The 17,768-nt window shown below is 44.3% G+C and overlaps 1 protein-coding gene across 1 annotated transcript in view; it reads right to left on the minus strand.

Moving 5' to 3' along the window:
- Window positions 1–4,190: 4,190 nt before the first annotated feature.
- The window catches only part of LOC104371442 (vasoactive intestinal polypeptide receptor), a 119,885-nt gene continuing 106,307 nt past the window's right edge, over window positions 4,191–17,768 (minus strand). Inside the window, exons 8-13 of the mRNA XM_086614830.1 lie at window positions 17,476–17,536; window positions 15,051–15,120; window positions 12,033–12,124; window positions 7,512–7,641; window positions 5,906–5,947; window positions 4,191–4,382 (exon numbers count right to left, since the gene is read on the minus strand). Of these exons, the coding sequence (XP_086470956.1) occupies window positions 4,191–4,382; window positions 5,906–5,947; window positions 7,512–7,641; window positions 12,033–12,124; window positions 15,051–15,120; window positions 17,476–17,536 (587 nt within the window). The remainder of the gene's footprint in view (window positions 4,383–5,905; window positions 5,948–7,511; window positions 7,642–12,032; window positions 12,125–15,050; window positions 15,121–17,475; window positions 17,537–17,768) is intronic.

Here is a 17,768-nt window from a genome sequence, read left to right on the forward strand (position 1 = left end):
ATAGGTCCCAGCTGAATAGAAATATCCAAAGTCTCATGTTGACATTGAACCTTGTATCTCTAGACCTTGAGAAAATAATTTAATTTTCATATTTTAATTGTTCCATACTTATTAATAATTGTTTAATAGTTTAATCACTGAAATATAGAGTCACTAATTAACAGGAGGAGTTTGATGTCTCACTGGTACGAAAAAGGAGTGAATAGTTCCAGGCTGAAGATACAGGAATTAATCTAAAGGCAAATTCCAGTTTCATGCTGGTGTAATAATTCAGGAGTTACTGAAGTGAACTGATTGGTGTAAGTGGGATCAGAATTTGGCCTGATTCCTGAATTGAGTTTTGCAGTCTAAATTCATGATCCTAAAAGCCTGACACATCCAGGCATGCCTCTTCACCTTGTTTTGCAGGAAATTAACGCAGTTGCCCAGTATTCCTGTCTTACATCAGAATTAAGGGGCTCAGACTGATGCTTTCACAGAATCCCAGAATCCCAGAATGTCAGGGACTGGAAGGGACCTCAAAGGATCATCTAGTCCAATCCCCCTGTCTGAGCAGGACCAGTGAGCATCGTGCATTCCACACAGGTTCGAGACAACGCCGTTTGCGCTGACGTTCAGCGTTGCATTGAGGTCCTTGAGCTCCACTTTGGTGATGAGTTGGATGAAAAACAGAGCAGAGGAGGCCAAGTTATCGGGCCAAATTCCTGCACTAAGCCACTTAAACGAGGGCCTGATCTGGATGTCATCGTTCACTTGATTGCTCATATCCCCAGAGTGAAAAGCTCTGATTTCACCACCGACTCCTCCGTTCTCCTGAAATATGAGGCCAACACAGCTGGGCTGGCAGCTCTGCGCTGCCCACATCACTGACATTGCCATGCCTGTCACAGCAGGTATATTCAGCACATTCACTTCATCTCTCAAGCACCCTTGACAGCATAATGGCGATGCGGCTGGATGTTCGGTGATGAAATAATTGCAAGCAGGAAGCCTGGGGGCACTGTTCCTGGCATGTTAATGCAGTCAACATTTTTTGAAGGAGGCCCTCAGTTTAAGTCACATCCTATGTTCAGGCTCCCGTGCAGAATAACCTGGTGGTGCAGCTCCAGGGCTGCAGAAGGCCCTGTGGCATGGGTAAATAACCAGCCAAATTTTCCCCTGTCATGTCTCTAAAAGGCAAGCCCACTCCTGCTGCCTTTGGCTCAAACTCCTCTGCTTGTCTGGGACCTGGGATTCCAGTTCACACTTTAGGCGTCCCAGTGGACACATTAAGATCAGGCAGTGCTCCTCTGCAGCCCATCGGTTTTGCTGTGCATCAATAGCTACCATGACAGAGGAAGAGGGTGAATGACTTTGCAGCTTGAGGAATCAAATCTATCCCAGACTGATGTTGCTTCTAAGTTCTCAAGCAGAGAGAAGCAGCATTTTACACTAAGTGGAACAACACAGAAGCTGAGAAAGAGCTTTCTCTTGCTTCTTCTGGGCTTACTTGCAGCTAGCCATTCACCTGGTGAAATGCAGAGATGGGTCAAATCCTGGCTTTGAACCAGACACAGAAGATGATACCAGTGGGACTTCTCCAGCATCTTCTGTGTGAGTCCTAAGCCAGGTCTGAAAGCACTCACCAGAGCAGCACCATCAAACACAAAGAGGGTCCTTGTCTCTGGGAACTTCATGGGGGTTTCAACAGGGACCTTGTTCCTGGGGTTTCAGGGTATTCGGGCTTCAGTGCAAGCAACATGGGGAAATTTTAAGCATCCTCTTGGTTTCTCTGGATTTTGGGAATTAGAGGGCTGCTAAGAGAGGATTTTGATGATCTTATGGCACGTCAGTGTTGGATTCTAACTGCTAACGATACGGCTTCAGTGTGATGTAGCCCTAACAAAGATAGCTTGCACCTGGAGTCTCATCAGCACTTTAATTCCAGGACCGTGGAGCTCATTATGACTACCTTCACAAATATCTACCTATTCTCTCAGGTTTTGCAGGCTGGGTAGCCATGGCTACACTGTGACAGCATCTCAGCCAGCTCACTGGACACTCATGAGCACGTGTCTACCCTTCAGGGCAGTTGTATCAGAGTATCTCATGCCCCTTACTGACTTCAGCCCTCTATGCCGTTCTCAGTCCTGCATGTGGAGATACACTTCGGAAGCACCGAGGTCAGATAACACATATAGCTCTGGGGAGGGTTACGGCACGAAATAACCACCCTCTCAGAACTGAGAAAGGAACTGGATGTCCAGATCAGCAACTCTCCTCCTGGGCTCAGTGTGGTTTGTTGGCAGTGAATCACTGATGCTTCAAGCAAGCAAACAAGCAAGCAAAACAAACCTCAAATCCACCCAAGTTAAAGATGCTTCCCTTAATGAACTACACTTCATTCTGAAGGAAAAAAAGCCCATGTGCTGTTAGGACCTCATGTGTAAGTCGAGATCTCTGGAAGAGGAGCCCACCTTCCTTTCCATGTACAGGCACTGGTGACCCAGACTCTTCTTCATGAGGACAGTGCTATGACATGTTGTTATGATGACAGCAGCCCAATTACTACGTGTACACCTGAGCTGGGCAGGGATTTCCCATGCCCAGTGTAAAACTAGTGCAACCCCATTCGATGCAGTTGGGTGGGACACCAACATGAGCATCTGCATCCTTGTGTTGTCTGTCTTCTGACTGAGTTTGGGATTGCAAGGATTCTCTCAAATGCAGTGCCTGGGCGTGCAAGCTGCTGGCGATGCCCTGTGAGATGACAGCCTGGCATGTCTGAGCAGGATATGGTTTCACCTCCCTCCTTTGCCTTGCCACCAAGAAAAGAAAAGAAAAAATAGTATTCCCTTGGTTTTAACAGGATCTATGTCTCGCATTCTTCAAACAGGCATTGCCCCTATATGAAAACTAACAGGCCTTCAGAAAAGAGGTAAAATATATATGCACGTCTTAAAGATCTAACAATGCCTTCATCACAGGATGAAAGCTCCCCGTAAAAGCTGAAGAAGAAATCAATTTAATAGCTCCTTCACTCCTTCCTGACTCCTGGAGCGCCAGTTACGTGCTGAGACAACCTTGTTCTGATGAAAGCAATTTTGCTTGCTGCTGTGACGCTAATTTTTTTTCATCTGGAGAGTGGCTCCTTACGGCGGGTCTGATTCAATTAAGGATTACAGGGTTCTACACCTCCCTTTCCTGGCGGTGTGCGCTAAGCAAGTGCAAACGAATTACAGACCAATTGTTTTCCCCTGATCCCTAATGATCCCAGGTGCGTTAATGCACCAAGGTCTACGGGTGAACTTCAAAAGAATGGAAAACACAGCCCTGCTCTGCTTTTGGCACTGTACCTGGTCTTTACACATGCAAATCGAGTTCCCTGTTCCTTGAAAACAACCAAGCAAAACACGACGACGTCTTGAGCATCCCACAGAGAAGGGCGTTCACGCTGTTCCTTCTCGGCGACCTGCTGTTCCAGAGGGCACCCAAGGGTGCTCGGAAAGCTTTTGCTACCAAGGATGGTGGGCAACTAGCAGAACCCACTGCAGCGCCGGGGCATCCTCCGAGGGGCTTTCCTGGTGCTGCAGCTTCGTCTTCACACGTGTAAAACGCAGAGGGGGCCATGCGCTGCCCTCTCCCCTTCCTGCTCATGTTGCTCCTCTCCCTTCTCCCCGTGTCCCTGACTGTCTTTGGTGTCTCATCACCACCTCTTATCAAAGAGACTTTTGACACATTTGTATGTTTGGCTTTTTTTTTCCCCCCTGCTTCTTGCCTCCCTCTCTTCTTTACTGGCTCATGTGTTTAAAAAGTGCAATTTACCTGTTACAGAGATGCTGGTTCTGGTAAAGCCATCAAGGACTCAGGCCTTCCCCTCCCTCACCCCCTGTACTTCATTATTTATGACAGATCAGGATCTCCCAGGCTCTCCTCAAGTGACTGGGACCTTTACTCGCTGTTATCATCCCCTGAGGGCATGAAACTTAAGAGTGAAAGGTCTGAAAAGAGAGAGGAAAAGTATTTCTCTGCCTCTTGGCTTATCTGGTCTTGTTCTGGACGCCTATGGCTTTTCCAGTTTTGTGTCCTCTGTTGGCTCATGCAGAGCATGTCATTTCACAAGGGTTTGTCATCGTATCGCTGATTCCTGGGGATCCTTCTGTCTCTCAGTTTCTCTTTTGGATGCTCAGTGCTCAGAGAGCCTCGCTCCATCACACCAGAGAGAATTCAGCCTGGAAGCTAGAGCACCGGCGGGTCTTTGGTGAGCACTTGGTCAGCATGGAGATCTGGGTGCTGAAGTTGGTGCCATTGCTGCCCAAGGAAGGGTGATGATACTTCATGTCCGAGCCCAGGAACCGCTCCAGGTGCCACCTCCGCCACTTTCGCTTGAGCTCAGCTTGGACCTAGATGGTGGAAAGACAAGGAAATCAGCAGAGGCGAGCCTCTTCCATCGCTCTGACTTGACTGTGTGAGTAGCCATGGGTGACCCACCTACCACGGGGCCAAGAATTATTTTATAAAGGTCACAATCTGGCCAGAACTTTTAGCCACATAGAAGAGAGGCCTCACTCCAGCCAGTGAGCTACTAGAGCAGGAATCCCTGAGCTTCAGCAGAAAGGTGAGCACAGATGATTGCTTATCTGATACAGTGAAGGTGCCAGACTACTAGACTTTAATGTCAACATATTCTATATTTTCTGAGTACAATTAAGATTTTTTTTTCACTCCTCTGTTTTTGTCCAAATACAAATGATTTAACTATAGCTTGTTAGAAAAGCTGTCAATACAGTTGTGCTTTTTTGATAGAAGCTACTTTTTCCTGCTCAGAGAGTTTACGTACATCATCCGGTTTCCACTGTCCAGATTAAAATCCCCAACAAATCTGGCCGCTGTCCCTGTCCCCTCCTGCAGCCTTCTGGTGCATATTTTTAGATGACAGTATGAATTAGATAAAACAGATAAAAAAGTCTGAGGTCTCTGGGATCAGCAAGCACGGGAACAGTACAACAGCAGGATGCAAACCCCAGGACTGGAAGTGTAGGAAAGGTCAGATCAATGCCTGTAAAGTAGAAGCATGTTTACCTGGCACTGGTCTGTGCCTAACAAGTCACGTCAATGCCTATATCGAGTTTGGATCATTGGTAAGTTTGTGTGGTTCCATCCTGCTGGGCACAGGCTTACTGGGAAAGGTCTCTGCTGGAGCTGGGCTACCTGCCCTGCATGCCACTGCGTGATGTACACATGGCACCAGCACGGCTGAAAGCAGCATCGGAGCTGTAAGAGAGCAAATTGTGATTCTGGACACTCTTCCTCTCCCCAGGAAGTTGGAACACAAACCCAGATCACAGCTGCTTCTTTCTTGTCCGTGCTCAGTTTATTGAGCTGAAAGTGCTCCAGATGACGGCAGCTCCAAGTTTTTAGCGGCTCACACCTACTTGGTAGCCACCATGATATGGGTTTGATCAGTCTCTGCTGAATTTCTTACGGGCAGATGGAGCACGGTACAAAAATACCACTGCATTAATGAGCATCCATCTTGGCAGTGGGCCTGATTCTTTGGAGGATTCATTGAGGCACCAAGCAAGAGTAGGACTTGGAAGATGGGCTCTACCCTTCCCTGCTGAAGGTGGTCCCTTTGGATCAGGGTTTATGCAAGGTCATATGAGAGTTCTGCTGATGCTGTCTCATGAGTAAAGGAAGGACTCAGCAGCAGAAATATTACAGTCCCCACAAAAATCCTAATATGTTTATTATTTGTGCTGGAAACTGTCAGGAAAATGGTTGAGTTGTTTTTCTGGAGTGAGCGATTTGACGTGGAAGGTTTGACCTGGTGACATCAGGAACGGGACACTTCTCAATCTACTCTCCACATGCATTCAATTTGCCTTAGCTGCAAACATTAACTAAACAATATCGCTGATCTTACCTCCCCGTTGAGAAAACAGTACAGAACAGCCACCACAAATCCCTGGAGAAAAGAAGAGAACAGGATTTTAGCACCTCATAGCTGATACTCCTCTAGATCACATCCCAAACCTACTGAAGCCTTGGAGAAAGGGCATACTGCTGAGGCACTGCTAAGGTGCCCCTTAGAAACCACTTGGCTGCATTTTCATAGAATCCTAGAATGGTTTGGGTTGGAAGGGACCTTCAAGATCTTCTAGTTCTAACCCCCCTGCCATGGGCAGGGACACCTTCCACTACACCAGGTTGCTCAAAGCCTCATCCAACCTGGCCTTGAACACCTCCAGGGATTTTGGCTATAAAAGAAGACGGGGAAGATTGGTTAAGGTACCTTGCAGCAGATGTACAGGTGTGGTTCAAAGATTGCTCCAGATTGGTGTTTAAAGCCATCAGCAGCCAGCTCAGCTCTAAGAGGGGCACTTGGTCATTCAAACTGGGGCACTAGAGGCAACTGGATGGGATCCTAGACCCAACTCTCCTGCTTGCTCTTGGCAGCTGAAACTGGGGACAACTAACCATGTTCTCTCATACACCATTGAGATCAGAATGATCTTAGACACAGTATAGGGATAAACTATTCCCTTCCCATCTGCCCTGTGGTGACACCTCATTTTTGAGAATCTCAGCTTTCACTGACAAAAAATAAACCAAACTTAGCTCTAGCCCTCATGGTTGCAAACACTAAAGACAAGAAGTAAGTGTAGGTCCATTTCTCTCTCAAAGGAGAGGTGCCAGATGTGAAGTGATAATGACGTAGGCAGGGACATTAACTCTTTCACCACTGAACAAAGCGTGCCACTGACATGTGCATGGTACATGGTGACAGATCCTGCTTGCAGGCTGTGAGAACACGAAGTGACTACAGCTGATTAATGGATGGATGCAATGCGATGAAATACATAAACAAGCGTTTCTGTTCATGCAACAACAGGGTCAAGGTTAACAGCCCAACATGGGAACTGACTGAAGTGAAGCATGTGGGAGGGTCTAAGAAACAAACTCCACCAAGGCTTCCTGAAGATTAATGCAAAGGACAACCCAATTATCCATCCTTGTGGGGAACCTGTCTCTTATACTGATGAACTGGAATCCTGCTTGAGCGGGATCTACAGGCATGACTTGGCTTATTAACAGAGGAGAAAGTTCATGCAAGTCAACTGGTTGAGGGCAGACGAGGCTCCTGTTAATGGCCAGAAAGACATTCCTCCCAAAGGCGATTTATTTCATCTTACACCATGTCAATAATATATAAACTGAACTGAAGTGTTCATTTTTCTCCCTTAACTACAAAAAACTCAAGGTGACTAACTTACAGAGGTGCATTTTCTTCTCGGGTGCCTAAAATGAGAAGAGAGAATCTCCTTCTGGAATTCCACGAGGCAAAATATAAAATTATCTTCCATGCTGGCCAAGCTGCTGTAGTGAGGAGCTTTTTCCCCAAAGGTGTAAGAACAGTATTGGGCATGTCCAGAAAAAACCCATCTCACATGTTTGGTTGTCCCCTTGTCATCCTTGCTTCTCCCTGCCGACAGAAGTGGTGACTGACTGGTGGCCCAAGGGTGGCTTACCTGGAAAGACCCAACCACGAGCTCAAAGACCAGCTTAACTTCTGCTTTGAAATTGTCAGGGAAGAAAGCAAACATGATGTAGTGAATGCCAAAGAGAGGGATCAGCAGCAAGGTGGACTTGGCCAGCCTCCTGTTGGAAAGACAAACATGAGTCATAAGGGGAGAGTGAAGAGGAGCTAAAGGGTAAGCTGATGAGAAATCCTGCAGCTGAGCCCTACGCAACCCTGAAACTTAAATTTGATGCAGTACATATTTGCTGATTACCTGAATGATGGTGTAGCCTGTATCATGCATGCTAAGTACCTTCGTTTGCCCTTAGGAGATGTGATATGGGCCACTTCCCCCTGACGTCCAGGGTACATCCAACGTTTCAACAGCAGCCCGGAGTGAGGCAGCATCAGGACGCTGCCCTTGCCCAGTGGGAAGACATGTTTGGGGTACAGGGCAAGGGAGGGAGCTGAGATAGCTCCTCACAGCCTAACCTCTCCAGGATCCCTCTGATGACCTGGGCTGGGATGCAAGGACATGTGGAGCCAGATCCTTGGCTGGGCACAGTCAGTTCACACTAACCAAGGACTGTGCTGGGATCATTTCCACAGGCTTGTTTTAATCCTTGTTGACAGTTCTCACAGAAATATATATGTGCCCCCAGCTGAGGCAGAGTGATCAGCCCTAGATCATTTCTCCTTGGCCTGTAGACTGCAGTGATTTCAGATGTGGTGACAACATAAAATGTGACATCTTTATTCCCAGTAACTTCAATGGAGGTATTTCTTTCTCTCTTCTCTCTTCTTCCCCTCCCACCAGAGATCTTTTTTCATCTCTACAAGCTAAATCATCATCTAGTGCTTTGTTTGCTTGGGATTTCTGAAAATTACAGCTTCTGGGAGAGAAATGGTATGTTTAGCTCAGAATAATGACAGGCTATCGCACAATGAATGTCTCCAAAGGAGGAAGATGAACAGTATTAGTGCTTAATGGCATCAGGCTGGGTAATCAGAGGTTTAATTAGGAAGATATGATAATTTATTAAATCTAATCATTATTAAAATATAGCTGAAAGAAATAAAATGAAATCAAGGACTTAAGGATACTTATGGGGGTTTTGACTCCCTCAGTCACCCACATCCTCCCATGTTCCTCACTCCCAGAGGCTTCCGGGGGAACTGAAACTAAAGCTGGGATGTTGGAAACACTTGTTCTTCCATCTGCAAACCCTTCACCTCCAAAGTCCCATCAGGCTCAGTCCCGCCAGACCATCTTCATTTCTCTGCCATCTGTATAAGCCCGTCGGGAAGGCTGATGTGCCAGCTTTATGCAGAAGGTGCTCGCCACTGTATTTCCCACCAGACCCTTCCAGCTTCCCCTGGGCTTGGCTCAAAGGCAGTTCCACTTCAAGGCTGTGGTTGGAGGCTATGGTTCTCCAGAGAATACCCGGTGATTGAAAAGCAGCTGGCTGCAGCTCCTTCCAGGCAAAATGAGTGCTTATAAGAAGCCAAGGAACTTTCCAGGAATTTGCCTTTTCGACCACATCCCTCAATAGCGGGCACATGCTCATAGCGAGCAGATCCAAAATCTGAGTCCTCTTGGATGTTTTTCTCTGCCAGAGGACTCTCACTGTCATTGGTGACCATCAGGGTACCATGATCTCAGTTTGGCTTCAAGCCAAGGGCCCTATGGTCTAGCCCTATGATATTTAAAAGACTCCCGTCTAAACATTGCAATGAGGAAAATCATCTTCCCCAGTCATAGAATCATAGAATGGCATAGGCTGGAGGGGACCTCAGAGATCATCTAATCCAACCTCCCTCCTTGGGTGATTGTTCAAAGATCTTTAAAGCTACCTGCCAGAAGCCATGGCTTCTCAAAAAACTCATTACTTCCACTCCCAGCACAGGGTGCACATCTTAGATCTACCCTCTCTGATGGATACACACGGTGACAGGTAATTTAGGGAAAACATGTCTCCACCAGCCCACGTGGAACCTACTCCTCTCCCTGGGAATGGGTAAGAGTGAACCAACATTTTAGTCATGGTCCTTGGACGCAAAACAGAAAAGTTACCCAGAAAACTTTGATGATAATATTGATCTATGAACATGCACAGAATAGAAAGAGATGAATTTTACTCGAGACTTCTGTTGCAGAAAACAACTTCTATTTGCCTGAAATATTGCTGTCCCATTCTTGCACATGTCTCTGTCATTTCCAGAAAACTGGTTTGGGAGATTTGTTTTCGCAGTTCCCAATACATTAAAGGCCAATTCACTGTAGCACTAATGAGCGATTCAGCAGCACACCTGAACTTCCAGCCTGCAGCTAAACTGAAACTGGCTGGAAGTGAATAATACAATCAACATGGTTTTTGTTTGTTTGTTGTTTTTTTTTTAATAAAATAAACTATATAAAATAAACAAGAGGAGGGAGAAATGCAAATGAGAGATCCCTGATGTTGTTAGTTTAAAATATACTTATTTCAGATTTGGCAGGGGGAACCCATACATATCATTAGCAGCATTTTTTTTGCTAAGATCTCTTGGGTCCTGCAGGCCAAGCCCCTGAAGCTAGCAGCATCATTTCAGGTAATAAGGGACTGACATGTAAAAGAATCCAGGCACCTACAATTGCAGATCACATGCTTACCATCATTTATAAAAAGGTCTGGACCCCAGATGTCTCTACAGCTACCTGTCTAAATATTAAAAACTTAGGACCACACTGAGAACTCCTCTTGGTGAGATCCAGCCTTTGGATTGGGACACTTGATATTCATTTCCATAGGAAAGTGTCGTGTCTCATGTCCCACTGCAGTCAATGCAGTCAACAGAGACTTTCAGATGCCCCAGAGAACATAGCTGGTGGCCAGCTGCCACTGTATAAGTTTCCCACAGGTCCTGGGTCCTATATGCCAGGTCCAGGCAAGCATCTCAAATGTCCGAAAGCATCTCATATGGCTTGGACACCTATAAGTGAGCAACTGATTCATGCCCTAACAGAACTGAGATGTTTTTCCAGGTGGAGGAGAAAGGTGAGGAACTGAAGATATGAAGATCATTTGTACTTGTCCATGTTACTGCCCTGACGTGCTACGTTTGTTTACAAGGCAAAGAGAGCTTTCCTGGCAGCTCCCACTTCATTGGAAAATGTGAAGTAAAAAGCCCTGAACCCGAAACTCAGCATGACCTCCGAGGTAATCTGGGCATAACCCTTCTGATGCGTGTTGGCAGCACTTCTACTGGGATGAATGGGAGCCAACTGCTCCAGGCTGCTGCTTAGCACTAGAACATATTTCAATATGCTGATTTAATCTACGTACCTGGCCAAAGCTGTTGCAATCCTGGGGGTACAAAGACACAATGCCCAATTGGAAATACAAAAAGGGGGGTGACAGAAAGCACAGGGCCTGGTAATGTTGTGTAACGATGACAGAAAAAGAGGTAATTGGCTCTGGCTGCTGCAGGGAGAAGTTAAGGTCAAATACTGGAATTTCCTTTCATAGATCGGAGAATCTCTTGAAGCAGATGAAATGCATAATTTACCACCACCAGAGAGAAAGTCTCAGTGTCATGGCTGGTCAGTATTTAAGGACCATATTGATATTGTCTTCCATCTTGCAGAAAGATGAACTGAGCTCAGATTCTTCAGGGTACCAAAGTGCACAGCTCTCTCCAAAGATGAAAATTTATGAGCAGTGACCATGTAGACTTTTTTGTTTTCAGTTATTTTCTAGGAAATATTTAATAAACATCCAGGATAGCTGAAATGCTGAGCCAGGACAGTGGCAAGAGTCAAAAATAAGCTGGTCTGAACTTTTATTTTATTTGCAATGAAGCCAAAATGAAGTCATGCAGATAGATGTGTCGCATTCTTAAAATACTGCAGCTAAGACCAGTCTTGGCCACTGAGACAGACGCTGATCTCACCTGCACGTTGTTTGTTATAAAAATCCCCATTAAGGTCAACCCTATATCCCTGGAATAAAAGCACAATGTCAAGCAGAACTTCTGAGACAGTGCTACTTCTCAATGGTGAAGAGAAATGCATTGAATTAATCCAACCTAGTTTAGGAGTCTGCTTTAGGATAAGGAAAATTTGCTACAGATTCTACCAAATGTACTAATTTTCTAGATCTCTCCTTCTTTGGAAAAGGGAGCTGAGGGTAACTAGTTCAGAAAAAAAAAAGCCTGTATACTGTGGACAGCTACTCTTTGCTCTCCATGAGGGTCTCTCTGCCTTCAGAATCCAGTAAACATTGAATATATGAAGAAAAATCCTATTTTGCTTCATGATCATTATTGTTGCTCTCACTTTTTCATCGTTAATCCCAGGAGAAAGCCTTCTTGCTTGTGTGTTTGAACTGACATAAAACATGCCTGGCTGTTCCATTCCTGATTTCTGATCAGCTTCAATCAATTAACAAATACTTGATTCTGATCAGTGCAGAAAAACGCCGTACTGACCTAACGCCCAAAGAGGTTTTCCCAAAACTGTACAATGTCGTTAAAAAAGTCTAGGACTTACGAATATTGGCTGGTTTCGTTGTGTCCAACGTCTGGGGAATGCAACTTCTGGACTAAGATACGGATGATGCAAATGAAGAGAATGAAGTTCACCTGTTGGGGTGGGTAGCAAGGAAACAGAGAGAGAAATAAAAAATTAGCGTTTTTGTCCGGCGAAAAGAGCTGATCGTCAGAGGGGAGCTCCTTTCACTGCGATATTTTTGTCATGGAGCAAGCTGTCCTTAAAAAGCCATGAGCAGAGAACCCCGCTCTGGGAGCACATAGTAAACCGACACAGGATGGCAGCCCTCTTGGGCCTGACATCAGTCTGCTTGGGACTTTGTGTCATACATCCCAAGTATGATGATGTCAAACCCATAGAGCACAGCTATGCACGACGTCCTGCTGCGCGGGGGAGTGCCGACGACAGGGTGGGAAAAGAGCCTTGGGAGTTAGCGGAGCGACGGATGTCAAAGCCCTCGGGAGACGGTGACATGGGACCGGCTGCTGAGCATGTCAAAGACAGGCGGTGAGCCAAGGAAACCAAACCAAAACACAAAGCAGTATCCACTCAAGTGGGTCTCTACTTAATGCTATTGGGCATGTCTTCTCTGGAAACCTTGTATAGCAAGGACAACATTCTCTCCTAGGATGTTAGAACAGAGGAGTCTAGCTATTACCTAGATTTCAGATGGTGCTTTTCACTAAAAAAATCTCAAAGTGCTCCACCAACGTACTCAAGCAATGTTAACCTTATTTAATTGCAAAGGTGTAGAGCTGGAAATGGTAATTTCCTAACGGCACGTAGTAGACGGCATGAGTTGAATGCAAATCTACTCGCTTTTAAAGTCCAGTCCATTGAATCACGCTGTAATTCATGCAGCATATACAATAGAAAAGCGATGACAGATTGCTGTGGACTTAGTTTAGTTTTAGTTTGGCACACAACCTCTTTCTTTATCCTTTCATGGTTAGCAAACGCACAAATGATTCTGATTTTTAGAGACTCAAAGGCTGGAAGGGATTATGTTAACCAGCCAATCTGATTTTCTGCAAAAAGAGATTTTCTCTGGCAATTCTATCTCAACAACAGGTGAATGAAGGAGCCTGAAGCACAGCTCTCATTTAGACACTCACTCTTTTTTTAAAGGCTATGAGTGATCGGAAATTAATTACATTTCTTGGTTATGAGGTATTGCTTAATTGCTTTTATCTGTCCCATGCCATCTATCATAGTATCTGTTCATATTTATTTGCTTATAAGAATGCTTTGCACCTGACTTGGTGGCAAGTAAAATTTATCAGTCCAAAGTGGTATTATCTAGATTAATTACTCTAATGAGCATTGATAGCACACAAGCTGCAGCACCGACGGTAAGATTGGAGCAGTTAAACATGGACTGTGTTGACTCGTGGTGGTCAAGAGCAAACACGACACAGGGCAGTGGTGAGTCAGGTGGGGTGTGATTTATAGGCTTAGTACAGCCTTGGCATTGCATGGCAGAAGATATGGCTGTCAGGCTACTGGAGAAGTTGTTTGGTTTATTTTTCAACCTAGAGTATAATCAAAGGCACTTGATCTGTTCCCAGTGCTTAGTATCTTATATCTTATATATCTTACATATCTCGTATATCTTATATATGTATTTCTTCCTTCCATTGAGATCTGGCTATGGAGAATTTGTTGCATTCCTCCCTGAAGAAACCTGCTGTTCATCAGACAGCAGCTATCATGCCTTTCCTTTGTGAAAGATTTATATGATATGTGCAGAAGGAAAATCAGAAATGGCTGGGCAAATTTTGTTTAGCAATGCAGGAATCATTTATTGGCCAAAAGAAATTGCAGACTTATTGATCTGAGGAGAATAGGGTGTATTTCTTCACCAAAAGGTTATCTCAGGAAAGGCAAAATACTAACTATAGCTTTCTGTGATGATACAAATATTTTGAGTTGTGTCACCTAAGTGTTGTATTCCTTTTCGGTGAGGTGAATAGAGTAAGATATAATTATTCAAACTGTTTCAGTTTGAAATCCCTATGTGAAAAATGCTACAGAAAAAAAAGTCTTCTTGTAAAGGTCATAATGCACATGGAATAAGAAGAATGTATGCCTCAGAAAAGATTTTTGTTTAAAAGAGATATATTTGGTTTGATTTCTGTTTCATTCTTTTTCTTCCCTTCCCACATACTTGTTTTCATTTAAGAAAACTCAAAGCTAAGTTTAACTCAAGTTCATTTGATTTTAAGTTTTGGCTTGATACCCGACAGAGGAAACAAATAATATTCAACAAAGATGAAAGTAGTCAGAGTTCCTCAGAAGTGTCATGGTTTATATGGTCAGAACTGATCATATGCAGAGAATTAAGAAGCCAAGCACTTCTGTTGATTTATCTGGAAATTAGCCAAGCTTCTCAAGAACTTACTTTAAAAACACATTGCTGGAATCCAACTTTGTACTGGATGCTATAACAAGAGTCAAATATCTGGGGGAATTCATCTAACCACTTTTTAACTAGGTAGACATTTACAGCAGGACTCATCTCATTTTACTTTATGGTGTTGACATCTACAACTGAACAAGTCATCCTGTGCTCTGCATATGTTAAGCTCAGAGAAACAAAAACATTCATGGAACAATTCATCTGATCTGATTTAGACATGCAATGATTCATTAGACAAGATGAGCCTTTCCTGGATCTCTAACCATGCTCCTCGACCTTCTCTGTCTACACACACCCATGACTACTCCACCAGAGTGCCCAGGGTGACTAGCTGAGATGGAGATGGTCAGTTAAACCAAATGAGCACAACCTTGGTTGCCTAGCCAGTTAAGCTCTTCCCATAGTCAATGTGTAAAGGTAGAGATGTTTATCTGAGAGTGAACTTCCTGATCCTAAGACAGACATTCAATATACAGTGGGATTTTATCTGTCAATGCATTTTCCATGGACATTTACAGACCACTTCTCCACATCCCTTCACCCCCCATGCTTAGTATCAAAGACAGCTTTGCAGCCAGCAGAATGTGCTGATACTTTACCAAAATAGACACCAAAATAGGAGTTTTAATGATCCACCAGAATGGGGATTCCACTATTTCCTCCCAGCACCTAAAAAGAAACAAAACCAGACTTAAAACATGAAGCAAAGCAAGCAAGCAGCTATGTAACCTTCTCAGGTACTTGGTTTCTCTGAATGCTAAAGATGGCTGTGCTAGGTTATGTGAAGAGGACTAAACCTGGTGTGCATGAACTGGGAAGGGCTGAAGACTTGCTTTGCAGTGGCTTTGAGCACTGGTAGGTACCACTTGCCCCAGATATGATGCTGTGAGTTCTTTTGCCCTTGGTAATGGGATAGTCTGGAGGGTGTTATGTCAGGGTCAATGTAGGGGAGGATGGTGATTCACTTCATTTCTCCTACACTGATGTCTGCCACAAGGAAATGCTATCAAAATCACAGATTCATGAGGCCTCCAATGCTATCCACCGTCATAGATGGAGATTTTGTTAAGCACAGAGCGATTTGCACCATCAGAAAACAAAACAAAACAAAACATGCCCTTCTGAAAAAGATGACAGACAGGCTATGGTGGGATTAATCCAACTAAAGTAGTTGCATCTGAGCTATGGAACTAGTCAGACACGTTCATAGGGACCAGGGTGTGATTTATTTCATCCTGAAGTCAGAATTGTCTGCAAACACCACCACTCAGCTAGGTCATCTGGGACCATATTTTAAAGCCAACAAGGAAATGACAGAATAGGAACGATGTGGAAACGACTAATATTCCTTGGGACACATTTATCTGCAGACCTCACAACAGTCAGGTGATCGAAGGTGCGTTTTTAGGAGAGCACTCGTGAAAACTGTGTGAAATAGATTAGTGGAACCCGTCGCAGAAAATTTCACCTGGATTCAGCTCATCGAATTCCAAATGCCGACAGCGCAAGTGATAGCAGATGAAGAGAGGCACTTTAAGGGCACAGTTCCTCAGACCTATTTTAGCATCAACTTTAGGATGTAAAGAATTGCACTCCAGGGACTACGCTGACTAAATCTCCACTAGCTATAAAGGGAGTCTGGAGTGAATTGCTCACATACAGATGCTTATACTTAGGTGCACGCTGCCCTTTCATTTAGAATTAAAGTGGCCCTAATTATGTCTAGTGCACTTCATTTTTAAAACAAATTCAGGCAGTCTGAATGAAGGTCACTATAATTTGGAGTTAGAATGTTTAAAGAGAGGCTTAATGTTGTTTAACCAATCTTACATAATTAGGTTTTATTTAATCTGGATTAATTTCCTGTAATTTCTCTCCGTAGGTAATTTTAGCATGCGAAGAAAATCTACGTTAGGTGTGAGCATGTCTTATAAATTCACACCCTGTTTTACTTGGCACAAAAATGTAGAGCTTTAAAGCCTCTAGAAAATGCAAAGAAGTCTTTATTTTTATTAAGAATTGCTGGAGCTGAGTGGGAATATATAGTAAAAAGAATTGGTATCCAGACTGGTTAAGTCCTTCGGTCTCTATCTCACCGGAGAGGCTATTTATTAATAGAGAAAATAAGGTCAGTTTTATGCAGATGGAGCGAAACCATAAAAAAGTCAGTAGCCCTCAGGAAATGCATTAGCACGACTATACATCAAAAATGCAATGAGAAATCTGAGCTGCTTCTCCTGCTGAAATAAGGAGAAATCAGGACACGTCTGGAGAGAGAGAATGCGTGAGAGAAAACGGACTTAACCGCGTGCTGTAAATACAAGAAGCAACGGGATGCACAGTGAGTACAAAATAAGCACCTGATTCTGTAACTCTCTGTCGTGTTTTCTCATAAAAGCCTTTCCAGTTACTGGAGTTTGACTGTTTGAGTAAAAGCATGAAGGACGATTGCAGGATCAGATCCTATTTACTTGCATCTATCCTTGGACAGCTCTAACATCTGCCTCATTCACTTAGTCATATTATATCTGGTTCTTATACAAACTATCAAAGGCAGCTATTAGGTTAAAGAGGATGAAAAAGAGATCCTAAAATCTGCCTGGAGGGGGGAAAAAAAAAGAGTTTTTCTGTGGAAGAGCTAATGGGTTTATTTATCTGCACCAGCATATTTAGGGTCAATTCTGCAGGATGCAAAGCTCTACTCTGAGCACGGGGCAGCTGCTCAGCTGGTACCTTTGTTACACCCAGGGTCACAGGGCCAAACGCAACCATCAGGGTTTGTTCCCAACTTCCCCCCAAACATCCTGATCAAGAGGTCAGGGAACAAAGAAGGTGAGTGACTGGCCTAAGTTCACATAAAACACGTGTCTTCAGGGAGACCTTGGAGCGTTTCTTGGTTCACGGTGGCTCTGCCGTTGGGGTTAGGGAAGGATGGTTGGGTTACTAAAACTGCAGGGCTTTCCTTGTCCTTTCTTGGAGAAAAAGGAAGAATTATAAAGGAAAGAAGTGAATCCACAGGCTTACCCAACATCGAAAAAGTAAATCCTGACAACGGTCCAAGCAGTGATGAACACGGAGGGGGCACCTGAGAAGAGAAGAGACGATGCTACCATCAGAAATCATTATCAATGTTTCCAGGGCTGTTCTCTCATTTTGTCCATCTCTCCTGAGTGACTGAGGTGATGCCTTCCCTCAAGAGTGGACAAATGCTTCACATTTTCAATGCTCACATGCCAAACAAGCAACGTGTTGCCTTTCTCTCATGTTGGCCATGTAAGATGAGTTTCCTGTAACTGCTCTTTAGCAGATTTATCCTC

The sequence above is a fragment of the Tauraco erythrolophus genome, chromosome 7 (genome assembly GCF_009769465.1).
Source record: "Tauraco erythrolophus isolate bTauEry1 chromosome 7, bTauEry1.pri, whole genome shotgun sequence".
NCBI classification, from domain to species: domain Eukaryota; kingdom Metazoa; phylum Chordata; class Aves; order Musophagiformes; family Musophagidae; genus Tauraco; species Tauraco erythrolophus.